General features: G+C 44.3%; 1 protein-coding gene across 6 annotated transcripts in view; it reads left to right on the plus strand.

Moving 5' to 3' along the window:
- Positions 1-19,095: 19,095 nt before the first annotated feature.
- The window catches only part of LOC121573881 (phosphatidylinositol 4-kinase alpha), a 33,287-nt gene continuing 31,526 nt past the window's right edge, over positions 19,096-20,856 (plus strand). For all 6 annotated transcript variants that reach the window (XR_006002104.1, XR_006002105.1, XM_041886249.1 and 3 more), the window contains exon 1: positions 19,096-19,258. Coding sequence is in view for 4 of the 6 variants with exons in the window: in XM_041886249.1 (XP_041742183.1) it covers positions 19,160-19,258 (99 nt within the window). In the remaining 2 variants the exon portion in view is untranslated. The remainder of the gene's footprint in view (positions 19,259-20,856) is intronic.

The raw sequence follows: 20,856 nt of genomic DNA on the forward strand, positions 1-20,856 counted from the left end.
TCGGCTCTCGCTCCCGAGGGCATACGATGGTACAGCTGCCGGGTGCCAGGGTTTTCTGCTCCAGGTAGAGCTCTACCTGGCTACCATCCACCCGGCTCCCTCGGGATACGAGAGCGTGTCCACCCTCATCTCCTGTCTGTCGGGGAGAGCGCTTGAGTGGGCCAACGCTGAGTGGGGAGGAATAGACGCAGCGTCAGTACGCTATGAGGATTTCACCCGCCGCTTTCGGGCGGTATTCGATCATCCACCTGAGGGGAGAGCGGCGGGGGAACGTCTATTCCACCTCAGACAGGGGAAGAGGAGCGCACAGGACTTTGCACTGGACTTCAGGACTCTGGCTGCCAGCGCAGGATGGAATGAGAGGGCCCTGATTGTAGCCTACAGGAGGACGTTCGTCAGGAACTGGCCTGCAGGGACACAACCCTTACCCTGGACCAACTGGTGGATATGTCGATAAGGCTGGATAACCTGTTGGCGACCCGTGGACGTCCAGATCAGGGGCCATCCATTCCATCCCCCAGCACCTCCGACCCTACTCCTATGGAGCTCGGAGGTGCTGCGCTTAGGGAGACCGGAAGAAGGGCCATCTCCTGCACCAACTGTGGCCACAGAGGACACACTGCTGGTCGGTGCTGGGGAGGGTCTTTAGGGAGTCGAGGCAGTAGGCAGAGCACTGGTGGACCGTCTCAGGTGAGTAGGCACCCGACACACCCAGAGCTCCCTGTTGCGCATATGTGCATTGATGTCGTATTTCCAGAGTTTTCCCCTCATTCCCAGCATAAGGCGCTCGTAGATTCAGGCGCAGCTGGGAACTTTATTGATCATCAGTTTTCTCGTAGTTTAGGGATTCCTAGTGTTCCTGTAGATGTGCTCTTCCCTGTACATGCATTAGATAGTCGCCCTTTAGGGTCAGGCCTGTTTAGGGAGGTCACAGCTCCACTCTGGATGAAGACGCAGGAGGGTCATGAGGAGAAAATTAGTCTATCTGATTGATTCTCCTGCGTTTCCAGTGGTGTTGGGGCTTCCCTGGTTAACTTCTCATGACCCCACGATTTCATGGCAACAGAGGGCTCTCAAGGGATGGTCAAGTCAGTGCTCGGGGAGGTGTGTAGGTGTTTCCATAGGGCCAACTACGGTGGAAAGTCCAAACCAGGTCTCCACCATGCACATTCCCCCCGAATATGCCGATTTGGCTCTCGCCTTCTGTAAAAAGAAGGCGACTCAATTACCACCCCATCGACAGGGGGATTGTGCGATAAATCTCCAGGTAGGCGCTGCACTTCCCCGGAGTCACGTGTATCCCGTCACAGGAAGAGACGGCGGCTATGGAAACATATGTCTCCGAATCTCTGGGGCAGGGATACATTCGGCCATCCACTTCACCTGTCTCCTTGAGTTTCTTTTTTGTGAAGAAGAAGGATGGAGGTTTAAGCCCGTGCATTGCCTACCGGGGTCTCAATCAGATCACTGTCAAGTACAGTTATCCACTACTGCTCATTGCTAGTATGACGGAGTCATTGCACGGGGCGCGCTTCTCCACAAAATTGGAGCTCAGGAGCGAGTACAACCTGGTGCGTATCCGGGAGGGAGATGAGTGGATGACGGCGTTTAGTACCACATCTGGGCACTATGAGTACCTCATCATGCCATACGGGTTGATGAACGCTCCATCAGTCTTCCAATCCTTTGTAGATTAGATTTTCAGGGACCTGCACGGACAGGGTGTAGTGGTGTATATAGATGATATTCTCATATACTCCGCTACACGAACGAGCATGTGTCCCTGGTGCGTAAGGTGCTTGGTCGACTGTTGGAACATGACCTGTACGTCAAGGCGAATAAATTTATGTTCTTTCAAAAGTCTGTCTCCTTCCTAGGACACCGCCTGTCCGCGTCAGGGGTGGAGATGGAGATTGACCGCATTTCGGCCGTGCGTAATTGGCCGACTCCAACCACGGTTAAGGAGGTGCAGCGATTCTTAGGGTTTGCCAACTACTACCGGAGGTTTATCCGGGGCTTTGGTCAGGTAGCGGCTCCCATTACCTCCTTGCTGAAGGGGGGACCGGTGCGACTGCAGTGGTCAGCCGAGGCGGACAGGGTGTTTGGTCACCTGAAGGACCTGTTTACCTCGGCTCCAGTGCTGGCTCATCCGGATCCCTCCTTAGAATTCATGGTAGAGGTAGACTCATCCGAGGCTGGGATAGGAGCTGTACAGTCTCAGCGCTCGGGTACGCCACCAAAACTCTGCCCCTGTGCTTTCTATTCGAAGAAGCTCAGCCCGGCGGAGCGCAACTATGATGTGGGGGACCGGGAGCTGTTAGCTGTGGTTAAAGCTCTGAAAGTGTGGAGGCATTGGCTTGAGGGGGCTAAACATCCTTTTCTTATTTTGACTGACCACCGCAATCTGGAGTACATCCGGGCGGCGAGGAGATTGAACCTTCGCCAGGCATGGTGGGCCATGTTTTTCACTCGTTTTGTGTTCACCCTTTCATACAGACCAGGTTCCCAGAACGCTAAGGCAGACGCCCTGTCCCGACTGTATGACACAGAGGAGAGGTCCATTGAGCCCACTCCCATACTTCCGGCGTCGTGTCTGGTGGCACCGGTGGTGTGGGAGGTTGACGCAGACATTGAGCGGGCGTTACAGAGCCCACTCCCCCCCCCCCCCAGTGTCCAGAGGGCTGTATGTACGTGCCGTTAGAGGTCCGCGATCGATTTATCTATTGGGCTCACACGTAACCCTCCTCTGGTCATCCTGGCATCGGTCGGACAGTGCACTGTCTTAGTGGGAAATACTGGTGGCCCACTTTAGCCAAGGACGTGAGGGTTTATGTTTCCTCCTGCTTGGTGTGCGCTCAGTGTAAGGCACCTAGACACCTGCCCAGAGGGAAATTACAACCCCTACCCATTCCACAACGGCCGTGGTCCCACCTATCGGTGGATTTTGTTACGGACCTTTCCCCGTCTCAAGGGAACACCACGTTCCTGGTCGTTGTGGATCGGTTTTCTAAGTCCTGCGTCTCATTCCTATGCCCGGTCTCCCTACGGCCCTACAGACTGCGAAAGCCCTATTTACACACGTCTTCCGGCACTACGGGGTACCTGAGGATATAGTGTCTGATCGGGGTTCCCAGTTCACCTCAAGGGTCTGGAGGGCGTTCATGGAACGTCTGGGGGTCTCGGTCAGCCTTACCTCAAGGTTTCACCCCGAGAGTAATGGGCAGGTGGAAAGAGTAAACCAGGATGTGGGTAGGTTTCTGCGGTCCTATTGCCAGGACCGGCCGGGGGAGTGGTCGGTTTTCATCCCCTGGGCAGAGATGGCCCAAAACTCCCTCCGCCACTCCTCCACTAACCTTCCTTCATTTCAGTGTGTATTAGGTTATCAGCCGGTTCTGGCACCATGGCATCAGAGCCAGATCGAGGCACCTGCGGTGGATGAATGGTTTCGGCGCTCGGAGGAGACCTGGAACGCTGCCCATGTACGCCTGCAACGGGCCATCAGGCGGCACAAGGCGAGCGCCGACCGCTACCGCAGTGAGGCCCCGGTGTATGCACCGGGGGACCGGGTCTGGCTCTCGACCCGAAACCTGCCGGAAGCTGGGTCGGCGGTTTGTGAGGCCATTTAAAGTCCTGAGGAGATTGAACGAGGTTTGTTATAGGTTACCGCTTCCTCCTGAGTATCGTATTAACCCCTCGTTCTATGTGTCTCTCCTCAGGCCGGTGGTAGCTGGTCCACTCCAGGAGTCTGAGATACGGGAGGTTCCTCCTGGATTCGAGGCGTCAGGTGGGGGGCCTGCAGTATCTCGTGGTGGGAGGGGTACTGTCCGGAGGAACGATGCTGGGTCCCTAGGAGGGACATCCTCGATCCCTCCATGTTGAGGGATTTCCACCGTCGTCATCCGACTCGCCCTGCGCCGCGTCCTCCTGGCCGTCCCCGAGGCCGGTGTCAGTGTCAAGGGAGGGGGGTACTGTTACTGCTCCTCCTCCTTGCTCGGGCAGGCTTTGGCGTTCGTCGTCACCGGAGTACTAGCTGCCACCGATCGATGTTTCTGTGTTTTGTCTTCATTGTACACACCTGGTTCCCATTATGTCAATGATTTGTTTTCCTATTTAACCCTCTGGCTCCCACTGTGTTGTGTGCGTGTTTGCTCATGTTTGGTTGTCGTCTGGTGAGCGGGTTTGTTCCTCCCTGCGTGGAGGTTATGTTATTTACGTTACCTACGAGTAAAGTACATTTTCGATTAGCTCTGTGTCCTGCGCCTGACTTCGTCCTACCGCATCACACTGACCGCCTGACATAATAATATGTTGAAGGCTAGCTGTATTGGGTGCAGATGACTGAACTGCTCACTTTTGTGTCTGTGCAGGTTTACAGACGAGGAGGCATACAAAGGTATGTCAATTGGTATTGGTATGTTATGCAGATCACATGTACCATCCTCTACCCTTACCTCTTCAATGAATATCCCATAGGCCTCTACATTATGGACAAGGTATGTGTATGAAAACCATTATCAAAATAGTTTTTTTCATTCACATTTACCACAAAAACCAAGGTATGAATACTGTTGTGTGCATGTTTTGTTAATCATCTGTATAATTACTATTTTTTGGATTCACAGACTTCACCCTCCCTACACCTCTGATGAAAATAACAGGAAACCTGTTCTATCACCATGCACTGCTGTTACGGATACAGGTATCCTGTGTCTTTTTGTGTTTTTCCTCTCCTTCTGCCCTAATCACAGGTGTCCTGTATGTTCCTGATTGATGGTCGTTGGGGTGTCTGCTGATTGCTGAGGTGGACCAATCAGTGGACATTCCTCTGCATTGCACCACCTGTTTCTGGTTTTTCAATCACACATCCCATTGTTTAAAAGCCGGTCAGTTGTGTTTGTAGAGAGAATACTATTTTCCGTATGTGAGTATGGATACTGTGGTGTCCTGTGTACTCACTCATTTGCTGGTTACTCTGTTTGGTAACTTTGTTGTGTGTTTCTGGGAAAAGGGGAATTTAAGCAAGTTGCCCTTGGGCATACATTACCCGTAGGAAGAAAACTGTCTAAAAACACTAGTTAGACCTGAGCGGACCATCCACTGTAATTTTTTTATGATTAGCAGTAGCTTAGCGGTTCTTGAGGCAGGCAAGATCAGTTTAGTTTTTTTTTACACTATTGTTTCATTTCTTGGGTCCTGCTCAGCCCTTTTTCCCAAACCTTTACCGTGTGTTCAAAAATAAACATTTTATTTTTGACGGTAGTTTATGGTTGTCGTGTAGTTTTTGTTCTCACTGTTCCATGTCACGATTCTAAGTTGCATGAATTATGTTACGGGTCTCTTGTCCATCCCCCCTAGACGTTTAAAGCCACGGGGTTCGTAACATAATGTGGGGGGCTCGTCCGGGATCATTCTCATTGATACCCGTGTTACTCATGCAAATTAGTGTAGTGTCTGGTTCAGTGTTGAGCTTGGCAGCTGTAACTAACTGTTTTTTTGTTCAGTATTCGTTGGCTCGTGTTGCTAGTTTAGGATGGCTACTTTTGAGTTGGATGTATTTTTGGAAAACCCTACGTGGGAGGTTTTTGAGAATTGCCGTAGAGTGGATCTACAGGCTTTGGCTGACCACTTTTCTGTACCCATATCAAGGGTTTTAGTGAAAGCAGAAGTTAGGAAAACTGTGTTAGAGATATTGTTGAACGAGCGAGTGCTTGAGTTACCGCCACCTGAGTCTGCTGCTCCTGTAAGGGATGTGGCTGCTGCTCCTGTAAGCCCGTCGGTGTCTGAGGACGAAGCTAAGGCTCCAGCCACATTGCCCCGTTTTGACCCACTCTCCCCATCATTCTGGCTATGGATACGAAGAACATCAGCACATTAACATCAACATGCCAACATCACCATGCCAGAGGATATACCCATTGGACTTGGGGCTCTGCTGGGAGTTTACCTTATACACTCAAAAAATTAGGGGTTCAACAAGGGTTCTTCTAAGATCCTCAAAGTTCTTCAAATAACCTTAGGGTTCTTGGCACTGAAAATTGCCCCCAAAAGGTTCTTCCAAGAACCCCATAGGAGGTGGGGTTCATCGAGGAACCTCCTTAGTTGGTGGGGGTTCTTGCAGGAACCTAACTGCCCAACTGAAACATTTGGATTTGAATTTCAAAGGACAGCAGGTGCAGGCACTTAACTGAACAATGTAAAGATATCCTCAATTTAAGGTAAGGTTTGTCCCTTATATGATCTAAATTGATATTGTTTTATGATGATACCATCTATCTTTTCATATTTGTGCAAATCTTTGTAAAACAGAAAATGGACAAAATTCAATGGATATCAATCAACAAAGAGGTAAGAATATGTATGCTCTAAGAATATGTTGAAGGCTAGCTGTATTGGGTGCAGATGACTGAACTGCTCACTTTTGTGTCTGTGTCTGCAGGTACAGTTGAAGTCGGAAGTTTACATACACTTAGGTTGGAGTCATTAAAACTCGTTTTTCAACCACTCCACAAATGTCTTGTTAACAAACTATAGTTTTGGCAGTCGGTTAGGACATCTACTTTGTGCATAACACAAGTAATTTTTCCAACAATTGTTTACAGGCAGATTATTTCACTTATAATTCACTGTATCACAATTCCAGTGGGTCAGAAGTTTACACACACTAAATTGACTGTACCTTTAAACAGCTTGGAAAATTCCAGAAAATGATGTCATGGCTTTAAAAGCTTCTGATAGGCTAATTGACATCATTTGAGTCAATTGGAGGTGTACCTGTGGATGTATTTCAAGGCCTACCTTCAAACTCAGTGCGTCTTTGCTTGACATCATGGGAAAATCAAAAGAAATCGGCAAAGACCTCAGAAAAAACATTGTAGACCTCCACAAGTCTGGTTCATCCTTGGGAGCAATTTCCAAACGCCTGAAGGTACCAAGTTCATCTGTACAAACAATAGTACGCAAGTATAAACACCATGGGACCACGCAGCCGTCATACCACTCAGGAAGGAGACGCGTTCTGTCTCCTAGAGATGAACGTACTTTGGTGCGAAAAGTGCAAATCAATCCCAGAACAACAGCAAATGACCTTGTGAAGATGCTGGAGGAAACAGGTACAAAATTATCTATATCCACAGTAAAACAAGTCCTATATCAACATAACCTGAAAGGCCGCTCAGCAAGGAAGAAGCCAAAACCGACATAAAAAAGCCAGACTACGGTTTGCAACTGCACATGGGGACAAAGATCGTACTTTTTGGAGAAATGTCCTCTGGTCTGATGAAACAAAAATAGAACTGTTTGGCCATAATGACCATCGTTATGTTTGGAGGAAAAAGGGGGTCGCTTGCAAGCCGAAGAACACCATCCCAACCGTGAAGCACGGGGGTGGCAGTATCATGCTGTGGGGGTGCTTTGCTGCAGGAGGGACTGGTGCACTTCACAAAATAGATGGCATCATGAGGAAGGAAAATTATGTGGATATATTGAAGCAACATCTCAAGACATCAGTCAGGAAGTTAAAGCTTGGTCGCAAATGGGTCTTCCAAATGGACAATGACCCCAAGCATACTTCCAAAGTTGTGGCAAAATGGCTTAAGGACAACAAAGTCAAGATATTGGAGTGGCCATCACAAAGCCCTGACCTCAATCCTATAGAAAATGTGTGGGCAGAACTGAAAAAGCGTGTCTGAGCAAGGAGGCCTACAAACCTGACTCAGTTACACCAGCTCTGTCAGGAGGAATGGGCCAAAATTCACCCAACTTATTGTGGGAAGCTTGTGGAAGACTACCCAAAACGTTTGACCCAAGTTAAACAATTTAAAGGCAATGCTACCAAATACTAATTGAGTGTATGTAAACGTCTGACCCACTGGGAATGTGATGAAAGTAATAAAAGCTGAAAGAAATCATTCTCTACTATTATTCTGACATTTCACTTAAAATAAAGTGGTGATCCTAACTGACCGAAGAAAGGGAATGTTTACTAGGATTAAATGTCAGGAATTGTGAAAAACTGAGTTTAAATGTATTTGGTTAAGGTGTATGTAAACTTCTGACTTCAACTGTATACAGACAAGGAGGCATACATAGGTATGTCAATTGATATGTTATGCAGATCACATGTACCATCCTCCTCACTTACCTCTTCAAAATTCCAAGGTATGAATACTGTTGTGTGCATGTTTTGTTAAACATCTGTATAATTAAAATTTTTTGGATTCACAGACTTCACCCTCCCTACACATATGATGAATATAACAGGAAACCTGTTCGATCACCATGCACTGCAAAATCATTATGGCTATGGATACGGAGAACATCAACACATTAACACGCCAGAGGATATACCCATTGGACTTGGGCCTTTGCTGGGAATTTACCTCATATTTTTATTTTTTTATTCTGCTTTGCCACTAAAATCATAATAAACACTGACAACTAAAATATTGTGTTATTTGAGTTTTTGTTATGCGTATAATAATAATGATTAATAATAGGGGATGGGGGGGGGGGCGCTAGAGAGCGTGCTATGGAGTAGACGTGCATTGCTAGAGCTCCGCTCAATTTTCAAACAAATTAATATTTATCTTAACCTCTCACAACCTATAACTTCAAACAAATATGACAAAGGGAAAAGGCAACAAAAAAGGGGGCGCTAAACAAGATAATTGGAATGAGATAGACAACGAACCAATTTCAACGTCGCCGACCCACGAGGAGCTAGCTGAAGAGGCTAGCTTCCAAGAGTTCCCCACAGATCCTACTCAAAGTGACATACTGGCTGCCATAAACGCACTAAGCAAGAAGGTGGACACAAGGTTGGCTGATATCTCAAAGAGTATTGGGACTTTGGCCGAAACTGTGAAGGCAACTAAGGGAAGGGTGCACGAGGTTGAGCAGACGACAATCGATCACGAGGCCAGGCTACAGGACATAGAGAAACAGTGCGCAACGTTCAAAAATGACAACAAAACCCTGAAGGCCCGACTGGAAATGCTCGAGTCGCATTCAAGACACCAGAACATCCGAATATGTGGGATCCAGGAGGACACGGAGAAAGGGAAACCCACTGAATTTGTCTCGGAGCTGATACCGGCATTGCTGGGGAGTGAACACTTCAAACGGCCATCCTGATCGACCGCGCACACAGAGCACAGGCAACGAAGCCGGCCAAGGGCGGGCCACCAAGGCCATTCATTGTAAGGCTGCACTATCCCCACACCAGGGATCTCATCCTCAAGCTGGCTAGTCAAAAGTTCCCCCTTAACTACAACGGAGCCAGGGTGTCTTTCTACCCAGATCTTACCTTGGAGGTGAGGAACCAACGGAAAGAGTATGATGAGGTACGCAACAAATGCAGGGCGGCCAACATCCGATATGGATTCCTCTTCCCAGCCCGGTTTAAGGTGACAGTCGAGGGATCAACACGTACGTTTGACAACGCAAAAGAGGCAGATCTGTTCTTGACAAGCAAGCTCCCCGGCTGAGGATACAGAACGGCTGTGCCAGCAGGCTAAATGGCCAAATACAGGCCAGGAATGTGTGTGAATTGAATTTCCGGCCTATGTCTTTTCGATCAGAAGATCAGAAATTGGGACTTATAGGATAGGTGAGATGTTGTGGCTAATATAGCATTGTTTGGCATGTCATGTTTTAGCGCCACTCACCCCCTAACATGAGAGTTAAGTTAAGTGTTATTTAATATTAGTTTATATGCGGAGCATCTATAGACAACGAGTTAGTTCAAGCTTTATGTCTAGACACCCTAACGTTTGTGTGTTAGCCAAGGAGTGCTTCGTTTGGGGAAGTCACTCAGTAAAAGGGACGGGAGGGGGTTGGGGTCTGTGTTTTATGTTCACGTTTATTAGTACAGGTGGCATGACAAGCTTCCGCACGGCGGGACGTTTTTCTTCTGGGTTTTGTATGACAGCAGCAATTTGCTTTAAAATAAGAAATGCCACATAGTGACCGAGCACAGAGTAGACCAGGTGGAATAAAGATAGTCAGCTGGAACTGTAATGGATTAGGGCATGTCGTGAAACGAGCTAAGGTTTTTTCTCATCTTAAATCACTGGGTGCTGACATAGTGCTTCTTCAAGAAACTCATATTAAACGCCCGCGCAGGCCAAGCTACGAGTCGGCTGGATCGGTCAGATATACCAGTCTAACTTTGATGCAAAAGCGAGAGGGGTAGCAATCCTGATAAGGAAAAACATTCCTTTTGTTTACTCAACCTCGATTTCAGATCCTAATGGTCGGTATATTATTGTGGCTGGTACACTGAATTCAAAACCAATAACCTTGGTCAATTTATATGGACCCAACTTCGATGATCCATTATTTTTTTCAAAGGGTATTTAAGGCCATACCAAATATCTCGGATACAAGTGTTATTGTTGGAGGTGACTTTAACTGTACGTTAGACCCTCTTTTAGATAAACAGCTATCAAGGTCACTTCAACAATCAAATGCCAGTGTCTGTCTAAATACATTGATGACAAACCTTAACATTGTCGATATTTGGAGACTGGCGCACCAACAGACAGGGATTATTCTTTCTTCTCATCAGTTCATAAATCATATTCCAGAATTGACTATTTTTTGTTGGACTCCAAACTAATCTCAGCAGCTGAGTCGGTTACCTATCACCCCATTCTAATTACGGACCACTCTCCTCTGTCCATGGTGCTGAAACTCGACAATATGTCGACAGGTCGGCGACCGTGGCGCTTAGACGCATACCTGTTGAAAGATGAGGCTTTTTGTCAGTATTTGGAGGAGCAGATTGCCTTTTTCCTCAGTACTAACGACACGGGGGATGTTGACGACTCCACCCTTTGGGAATCTCTAAAGGCTGTGATTAGAGGTTACATTATTTCTTATACATCAGAGAGGAAGAAACGTGCCAATACTAGGCTGAGAGAAATTGAAAGAGAGTTAGGGGAACAGGAGAACGTTTTTAGGACAAATTCCTCGTATACAGTCCTTGAGAAGATCACAAAGTTAAAGTATGAATACAATACCATCCTTTCAAACGGGTGGGCTCTTTACTTGCTAGAACGCAACAAAGTTATTTTGAACTGGGGGACAAACCACATAAATTATTAGCAAGACAGCTAAGGCATGTACAAGCATCTAGAGCTATTCACAAAATAAAAGACAAGAAGGGTAAAATAGTAACAGATCCGCAGGACATTAATAAATGCTTTGCACAGTTTTACTCAGAGCTATACCAATCAAAATGCGATGCTACTGATCCACAAACTATGGAACGCTTTCTCGCTGATTGTGAACTTCCTAAACTAGACAGGGGGCAGCTGCCGCACCTCGATGCAGGGATAACCTTAGATGAAATTAACACAGCGATAGCACAATTTCCAAACAGCAAGGCCCCTGGGCCCGATGGATATGTAATAGAATTCTATAAGAAGTACTGCGCTAGTCTATCTCCACTTATGCTGCGAATGTTTCAACAATCCAAAGAAAATACCAAACTCCGCAAACACTGTATGAGGCTACAATAGCCCTGATCTTGAAAAAAGATAGAGATTCCATGGAGATGTCGTCGTATCGCCCCGTGTCGTTACTCCCCCATAGAAAACAAGGTGTTGACAAAGATATTGGCAAACCGATTGAAAAAAATATATTTCCGACATCATACACCCTGACCAGACAGGTTTTATCCGGGCCGACATATATACTACAATTTGAGACGCCTTTTCAACGTAATGTATCATGATCATAAAGTTGAGGCAGTGGTAATAGCTCTTGATGCAGAGAAGGCGTTTGATCAGATTGAGTGGAAGTATATGATGTCGGTTCTGGAGCATTTCGATTTGGAAAGGAATTTATTAATTGGATAAGAATTATTTATGCACACCCAATGGCGTCCGTGGTGACCAATCAGGAAATGTCGCAGTCATTCCGCCTGTTCAAGGGGTGCCGACAGGGGTGCCCTATTTCGCCTGCTCTCTTCGCTATAGCCATGGAACCCCTTGCTACGCGCATTCGGGCATGTGCCGATATAGCTTCTGTTAAAATAAAAGACACACAGCACAAAATTTCCCTATATGCAGACGATGTTCTTTTGTTTTTGTCCAAGCCTAAAACGTCTATTCCACCATTACTTAACTTGATAAACACATTCGGCTCCTTCTCTGGCTACAAGATAAACTGGCAAAAAAGTGAGATGATGCCAATATCACGGCCTGTGGATATGCAATTTCTGCAATCTACCCCGCTTAGAACAGTGAGGGACAAGTTCACAAGCCTTGGCATTGTAGTGACAAGAGACCTTGACCAGCTATTGAAAGTGAATTGGGACATGAACATATATCAGCTTAAACAAAATATAGATTTCTGGAAAACTCTGCCTATTTCCTTGGTTGGTCGTATAAACGCTATTAAAATGGTTGTCCTACCCAGGTTTCTTTACCTCTTCCAATGTCTACCCAATTTCATACCACAAAGCTATTTTTAAGAAACTGGATTCAATAGTAACTCCATTTTTATGGGATAACAAGGCAGCCAGAATTGCAAAGAAGCATTTATGCAAGTACAAGATAGAGGGGGGCTTTGGCCTTCCTCACTTCTAACTGTATTATTGGGCTGCTAATCTGAACATTGTGTCTTTCTGGAGGAAAGTTTACCTGAGATGAGACGGAAGGATATGCCTTCATGGCTTTTGATTGAGCAGGCCTCCTGTCAACGTTCTCACTCCCTGCACTTGTTAATAGCCCATCATATGTGAAAAAAGCCACTTATGACTCCAATCCAGTCATTTGTCATACTCTTAGGATCTGGAAACAGATTAGGGATTTTCTTAACATACCCACTGTGTACATAGACAGCCCGATTAGCCGGAATCATGCTTTCCACCCTGCAATGGATGATGTGGTGTTTTCACAGTGGAGGGAGAAGGGGCTCACAACAATTGGTAATCTATACATAGATGGTCAGTTAGCTTCATTTCAACAACTACAGGCAAAGTTCAACATGCCAACAACACATTTTTTCAGATACCTCCAAATCAGGAATTTCTTAAGGACACACATCCCACAGTATGGCATGAAGCCAAATAGTCCTACATTAGATAGCTTGATCCTTGTCAAACCCCATTCAAAAGGGTCGGTCTCCAGACTGTATGATGTGCTACAGGCCCACATAGAGGTATCCACAGACACCATTAAAAGGGCTTGGGAACAAGAACTTGGTTCAGAAATCTCAAATGAGGACTGGATAGAAGCTCTCAGGAATATAAACCACAGTTCAGTGAATGCCAGACACAACCTTGTACAGTTTAAGGTGATACACAGGTTACACTACTCAAAAGTAAAACTGCATAAAATATTCCCGGACACCTCACCACTGTGTGAGAGGTGCAAGCAGGAGGAGGGGGACGTTGTCCCACTTATTCTGGACATGCCCTAAATTACAGGCTTACTGGGCTCTCATTTTTGATTACTTATCTAAGGCCTTTGATAGAGTTCTAGCCCCAGACCCATTGATCGCTCTGTTTGGTACAGTTGATGGGAATAACCAGGAGGGAAAGCTGTCTCTCTTTGTACTCTATTAGCCAAAAGGCTCATATTGCAATTTTGGAAATTGGAGACTGTACCTACCTTTGAAATGTGGTTACGGGATTTAGGGAATGTAATCCATATGGAAAAGATTCGATACAACACCTCCAATAGAAGTCCATTGTTTTACAAAATATGGCAGCCGATACTGGATAAATGGTCTAGTCCCGCTTCATAACTGGGCTGACGATCTGCTGCTACTCTGTGCTGTACTCCACTCAATATTTATTTTTGGCTGAACTACACTGCTTGTAATGACTATATGCTGTCTTCTTATACACGTACCACCTAATAGGATTTTGTTTTATTTTGTGTATGTGTGAGTTAACTTTTGTTTTGTCCTCTAAACTGGCCATCCCATCCAACAGTACAATGAATGTCATTGTTTGTATTGCTGTCTCTTTTACTTTATTTTTATTGGAAAATAATAAACATATTATAAAAAAAAAAAATAATAGGGGATGGGGGGTAGTTCAAAAATTAACCCCAAAAGGTTATTCAAAAGGTTCTTTGAGGATCCATTAAAAGGGGTTATTTGAAGAACCCTTTTAAAGGGTTCTTCTAAGAACTTATAGGGGATCCCCCACAGTTTCAATTTGAAGAACCCCTAAAGGATCCTCCAGGAACCTTTACTTTTTAGAGTGTAGGCTTGCACCACTAAAATGAAATCAACTCATTTAGCAGACATCAAACACACAGCTTATAGGCTACTCCCCTGCCCTAATGGAATATACAGTGAAGGAAAAAAGTATTTGATCCCCTGCTGATTTTGTACGTTTGCCCACTGACAAAGAAATGATCAGTCTATAATTTTAATGGTAGGTTTATTTGAACAGTGAGAGACAGAATAACAACAACAAAATCCAGAAAAACACATGTCAAAAATGTTATAAATTGATTTGCATTTTAATGAGGGAAATAAGTATAGTTTTCTGGCTCCCAGGTGTCTTTTATACAGGTAACGAGCTGAGATTAGGAGCACACTCTTAAAGGGAGTCTCTATGGGGGTGCCACAGGGTTCAATTCTTGGGCCGACTCTTTTCTCCGTGTATATCAATGATGTCGCTCTTGCTGCTGGTGACTCTCAGATCCACCTCTACGCAGACGACACCATTTTGTATACATCTGGCCCTTCATTGGACACTGTGTTAACAAACCTCCAAACGAGCTTCAATGCCATACAAGACTGTAAACTCTCCAGACTCACATTAAGAATCTCCAATCCAAAGTTAAATCTAGAATCGGCTTCCTATTTCGCAACAAAGCCTCCTTCACTCATGCTGCCAAACATGCCCTCGTAAAACTGACTATCCTACCGATCCTTGACTTCGGCGATGTCATTTACAAAATAGCCTCCAACACTCTACTCAGCAAATTGGATGTAGTCTATCACAGTGCCATCCATTTTGTCACCAAAGCCCCATATACTACCCACCACTGTGACCTGTACGCTCTTGTTGGCTGGTCCTCACTACATATTCGTCGCCAAACCCACTGGCTCCAGGCCATCTATAAATCACTGCTAGGCAAATCCCCGCCTTATCTTAGCTCATTGGTCACCATAGCAACACCCACCCGTAGTATGCGCTCCAGCAGGTATATCTCACTGGTCATCCCCAAAGCCAACACCTCCTTTGGCCGCCATTCCTTCCAGTTCTCTGCTGCCAATGACTGGAACAAATTGCAAAAATCTCTGAAGCTGGAGACTCTTACCTCCCTCACTAACTTTAAGCATCAGTTGTCAGAGCACCTTACCGATCACTGCACCTGTACACAGCCCATCTGAAATTAGCCCACCCAACTACCTCATCCCCATATTGTTATTTATTTTGCTCATTTGCACCCAAGTATCTCTATTTGCACATCATCTCTTGCACATCTATCATTCCAATGTTAATACTAATTGTAATTATTTTGCACTATAGCCTATTTATTGCCTTACCTCCATAACTTGCTACATTTGCAAACACTGTATATATATTTTCTGTTGTATTTTTGACTTTATGTTTTGTTTTACCCCATATGTAACTCTGCGTTGTTGTTTTTATCGCACTGCTTTGCTTTATCTTGGCCAGGTCGCAGTTGTAAATGAGAACTTGTTCTCAACTGGCTTACCTGGTTAAATAAAGGTGAAATAAAATAAAATAAATAAATAAAAGACACCTGTCCACAGAAGCAATCAATCAATCAGATTCCAAACTCTCCACCATGGCCAAGACCAAAGAGCTCTCCAAGGATGTCAGGGACAAGATTGCACAGTTGGTGCGATTATTCGCAAATGGAAGAAACACAAAATAACTGTCAATCTCCCTCGGCCTGGGGCTCCATGCAAGATCTCACCTCGTGGAGTTGCAATGATCATGAGAACGGTGAGGAATCAGCCCAGAACTACACGGGAGGATCTTGTCAATGATCTCAAGGCAGCTGGGACCATAGTCACCAAGAAAACAATTGGTAACACACTACGCCGTGAAGGACTGAAATCCTGCAGTGCCCGCAAGGTCCCCCTGCTCAAGAAAGCACATATACAGGCCCGTCTGAAGATTGCCAATGAACATCTGAATGATTCAGAGGAGAACTGGGTGAAAGTGTTGTGGTCAGATGAGACCAAAATCGAGCTCTTTGGCATCAACTCAACTCGCCGTGTTTGGAGGAGGAGGAATGCTGCCTATGACCCCAAGAACACCATCCCCACCGTCAAACATGGAGGTGGAAACATTATGCTTTGGGGGTGTTTTTCTGCTAAGGGGACAGGACAACTTCACGCATCAAAGGGACGATGGACGGGGCCATGTACCATCAAATCTTGGGTGAGAACCTCCTTCCCTCAGCCAGGGCATTGAAAATGGGTCGTGGATGGGTATTCCAGCATGACAATGACCCAAAACACACGGCCATGGCAACAAAGGAGTGGCTCAAGAAGAAGCACATTAAGGTCCTGGAGTGGCCTAGCCAGTCTCCAGACCTTAATCCCATAGAAAATCTGTGGAGGGAGCTGAAGGTTCGAGTTGCCAAACGTCAGCCTCGAAACCTTAATGACTTGGAGAAGATCTGCAAAAAGGAGTGGAACAAAATCCCACCTGACGTGTGCAAACCTGGTGGCCAACTACAAGAAAAGTCTGACCTCTGTGATTGCCAACAAGGGTTTTGCCACCAAGTACTAAGTCATGTTTTGTAGAGGGGTCAAATACTTATATCCCTCATTAAAATGCAAATCAATTTATAACATTTTTGACATGTGTTTTTTTGGATTTTTTTGTTGTTATTCTGTCTCTCACTGTTCAAATAAACCTACCATTAGAATTATAGACTGATCATGTCTTTGTCAGTGGGCAAACGTACAAAATCAGCAGGGGATCAAATACTTTTTTCCCTCACTGTAACCAGATAAAATAGAAAGGATATTTTTTCCAAATGGCCATTGCTGCATGTACTCACCTGAGGAACAAGTTGAGCCATGGTTATTCTATGAAAATTTGATTATTCTATTGAAAACTTATTTTGAAAAGGGGCCCATCTGCGCAATTTGGAGAGTTATTTGGCAAGAATAGGTTAATTAGAAGCATTTTAATCCACCATTTTCGATAGGATATAGTAATCAAAACGTCTGGCCTTCATGGCCCTTTTTATGATGACTTGAAGCTCAGCTTGCATTGACAATCTTTCAATTTGACAATTGATAGCCTAGTCATGAGGTAGGCTAATTTAATCTTGTTTTGTATGTAGTCCCAAAGAAATACATTCATATTTTGTTTAAGAAGGTCATAAAAACAATATGATATTAAGACAATTTATTTCAAAAGAATATGATAGCATATGTGCTGCTTAGCCAGGCTATATACTGCACCATGCCAATGTAATCAACATGTTCATTTAGCAGACATCAAACACATATATTCCCCTGCCCTACCACAGTAAACACATAAGCCTACATATTTTACAGTTAGAATAATATAACCAAATAAAATAGAAAGGCTTTCACCCCCTAAATGGCCTGCCTGCATTGCAGCCCATACAGCCATACTCAGTGAGGAATGGGTTGTGCCGCATTATTCTCGGGGGAGCACAATTCCGGATCAATCAATACATTTTCTGAATTATTACAATTTACATTTGGTGTCCTGAAGTTTGTTTTGACTTATTTTAACATAAAAATGCATTCAATTTAGAATGTATTATGTATTATTGATTATACAACGGGTGGGTCTAATCCTGGACACTGATTGGTTAAAACCACATTCCAGCTGGTGTCTATTCCTCAAGTTACCACCGGCTAAATCTATGACAAAATGCTTATTTACTCTGTTCCATCTCATCAGCCCAGCCAGGCAATGTATAAACTTGATCTCCACTATAAAAAGCATCTAGACATTTTCTCACATTTCTTTTAGACTAACATTTAGTTTTCAACAGCGGAGATTTGTATAAACCTTGCTGTCTGTCTCTCCAACATTTGCAACATTGTTTCAGTATTCAAATTTGATCTCCAGCTGTCACATAGTAATGAACCTGTCGGGAGTCGGGATGAGACAGACAGGCAGGCAGCTTTTCTCAGCCAGTCAAAATCATGAATCAGCATAATATTTATGGATATATGAAGAAATATCAATAGAAAACAGGTCAAACGAAATGTGCAGCTAGTTTGCAGTCTTTCCAGCTTCAGTTTGAAGTGATCATGTTAGCTATGTTGTTGGCTAGATCCTCTGAACAACAGTGTCCTGATGAGAGAGCACATTTTCTATGCCAGGTGAAATTGCGCATCATTAACTAATTTTTATGGATGTATCCAAATAAATGTCACTAGAAAACAGCTTAAACAAATGCAAATGCAGCTACTTTGTTGTTTTTCTGGCTGCACTGTTTGACGTGACTGTAAGTTAGCCGTAGTTGGCTAGCAAGCGAGCAAGGTATAAGAACGTTGCCAGCCAGTATGGCAATAGAACATTTAAATGAACGACTGTATAGATACAGAACAAAAAGACTTAAAGACTGGGTCATGTCTCTGGCAACCGAACCGATAGAACGAACGACCAGCCGGCTTGGGTAGCAACCCTAAATTTGTGTCGGGACTATGTCTTGTGGAAGGATGAAATAGTATGAATAAATTCATCAAAATAATGTTTTTAATGAAAATATGTAAATCATTATTTGAATATGTTGGTAACCGTTGTCTCGGGCCTAACAACACCCGTGCCAATATATCCTCCAAACACTGGCTTCTCTGGCATTATCACTTACATTTTTGAAATTATATATAATTTAAATATCAAGTCATGACAGTTCCACCATTTATGGAATTCCAGCGCTTCTAGTGTTAAAAGACTCCTTTCGAAATCCCCACTTCTCCTTATATGGTTCCTTTCAAAATCCCCCACTTTTCCTGAGATGCCCTGCACTGAGAGATCACATATCAGCTGGTGGCAGCAGAGAACCTGAGGGATGACGTCGCAGCTACCCTAATGGTAATAGGCGGGGTTTAGCCATAAGTAGGACTTTGTGGCTGTGGTAACTAGTGACTACTTGTCCTCTTCGCAGCGGTTAGCGCTGTAAAATGTACTACCTGTTTGTCTTGATAAATAAACATGTCTGCGAAAGGAGCAGGAACGAGTGGTTTTTATTTCAACACTGTCTTGTCCCTGGCGCGCTCTTTGGCCGCACACCGCCCAGCGCCGATAGATAAGGTGAGTCTGAGCGATGTTATTAGCATTGCCGTAAAGTGAGCGTACGCTAGCTAGTTAAGTTGTCTATTAGATTCGGTTAACATTACATTTATACATTATCGCCACAGAACAATAAAAATGAGTTATTAAAATAAAACGTATCGCTATGGCTAGATTAAAGTGATATGCGATGCTATCGACACTTGTCTTGCTGCTAGCTAGTGACTCGTTTTCCAAGAGCTTCACACAGCTGTTGTTGGACAAACAGCCATTCATTCCCAAGTAGAGGCCCTTAGTTAATTGGCTTGTAATTTCACACCGGAACACGACACCGCAACTACGCAGTTTTACATACTGACAACCTAGTTTAATAACTGCAACATCACTTGCTAACTACGCGTTTAGCTGTCAGTCCTGTCGATTATATATGGCGGATTGTCATTCCATCAGAATGAGAAAGTTGGCATACCCATGAGCCATTAGTTAGCGAGCTCTCAAACCTCAAAAAAGGTAACGCCCCCATTTATTTGTCAATGTAACCGGCACTGTGCTGCACGGCTGTATCTATGCGTTGTGTGTGATTGATTGGGACTATAGATGTGGACTTCGGAGATCAGGCTGTTTTAATGAATCAGAATTATCTCTGCATCCAAAAGAAAATACAAAACATTTGTAGAGTACAAATATGTTCTGCCCATTGTCGCCTCTTTCTCTCATTGTGCGTCAATTATTTATAGAATACAAAAATGAGTACAACCTCTCCTTATAATTTATCAACACATACCATACATTTTACATAGATAAAACCACATACCTGCATCCAAAAGAAAATACAAAACATTTGTAGAGCACATATGTTCTGCCCATTGTCGCCTCTTTCTACAACATAGACGCACAATACAAAGGACTGGAATCAGTCGAGGAGCTAGCCATCGTTCACACATACAATACCTTAGCTAGCTAGTAACCACATGTTGAATTCAGAATGTTAATATCATCCTGAAAAGTACAATTACAATTGTATCTTAACAATACCATCCACTCATGAGTAAACTCTAAATATACAACATTATTCATGAACAAAACACTGTGTGTACGACTTTGTGCTAGAAGGAATCTAACTTTTCTAAAGACGACAGAAAAAGCGTGCCTACCTCTCATAGTGCATAAACATTATTTGAGCACGAGCACGCAGGGCAAAACGTAAGTACCCACTCTCCTATTCCCAGGATGCAGGCATGCATAATAACAAATCAACATGCTATATTAATATATGAACCTGGTGAAATTCACAAATTACTTTAACAACTGTTACATCAACAATGGTCATTGATTGGTCACAATTTACTTGACTGTTCTGTATTCTTTATTTCAACCATATGGTCTATGATTTCAACAGACATAGTTTGCTAATTTGCCTTATCACATTACATCATGTTGATTCAGGCGTTGGCAGGAAAGCTGTATGGGAGGAACTGTCAGCCAAACTTTAGGCAAAAACTGGAAGTCATCAATGATGTTGCTCTGAACGGTCTCTCTGTTTTAAATTGTGTGCAAACACACGCATACATATATATGTATGTATACAGTATATATTTTCTACATTGTAGAATAATAGT

The sequence above is a fragment of the Coregonus clupeaformis genome, chromosome 9 (genome assembly GCF_020615455.1).
Source record: "Coregonus clupeaformis isolate EN_2021a chromosome 9, ASM2061545v1, whole genome shotgun sequence".
Lineage (NCBI taxonomy): Eukaryota > Metazoa > Chordata > Actinopteri > Salmoniformes > Salmonidae > Coregonus > Coregonus clupeaformis.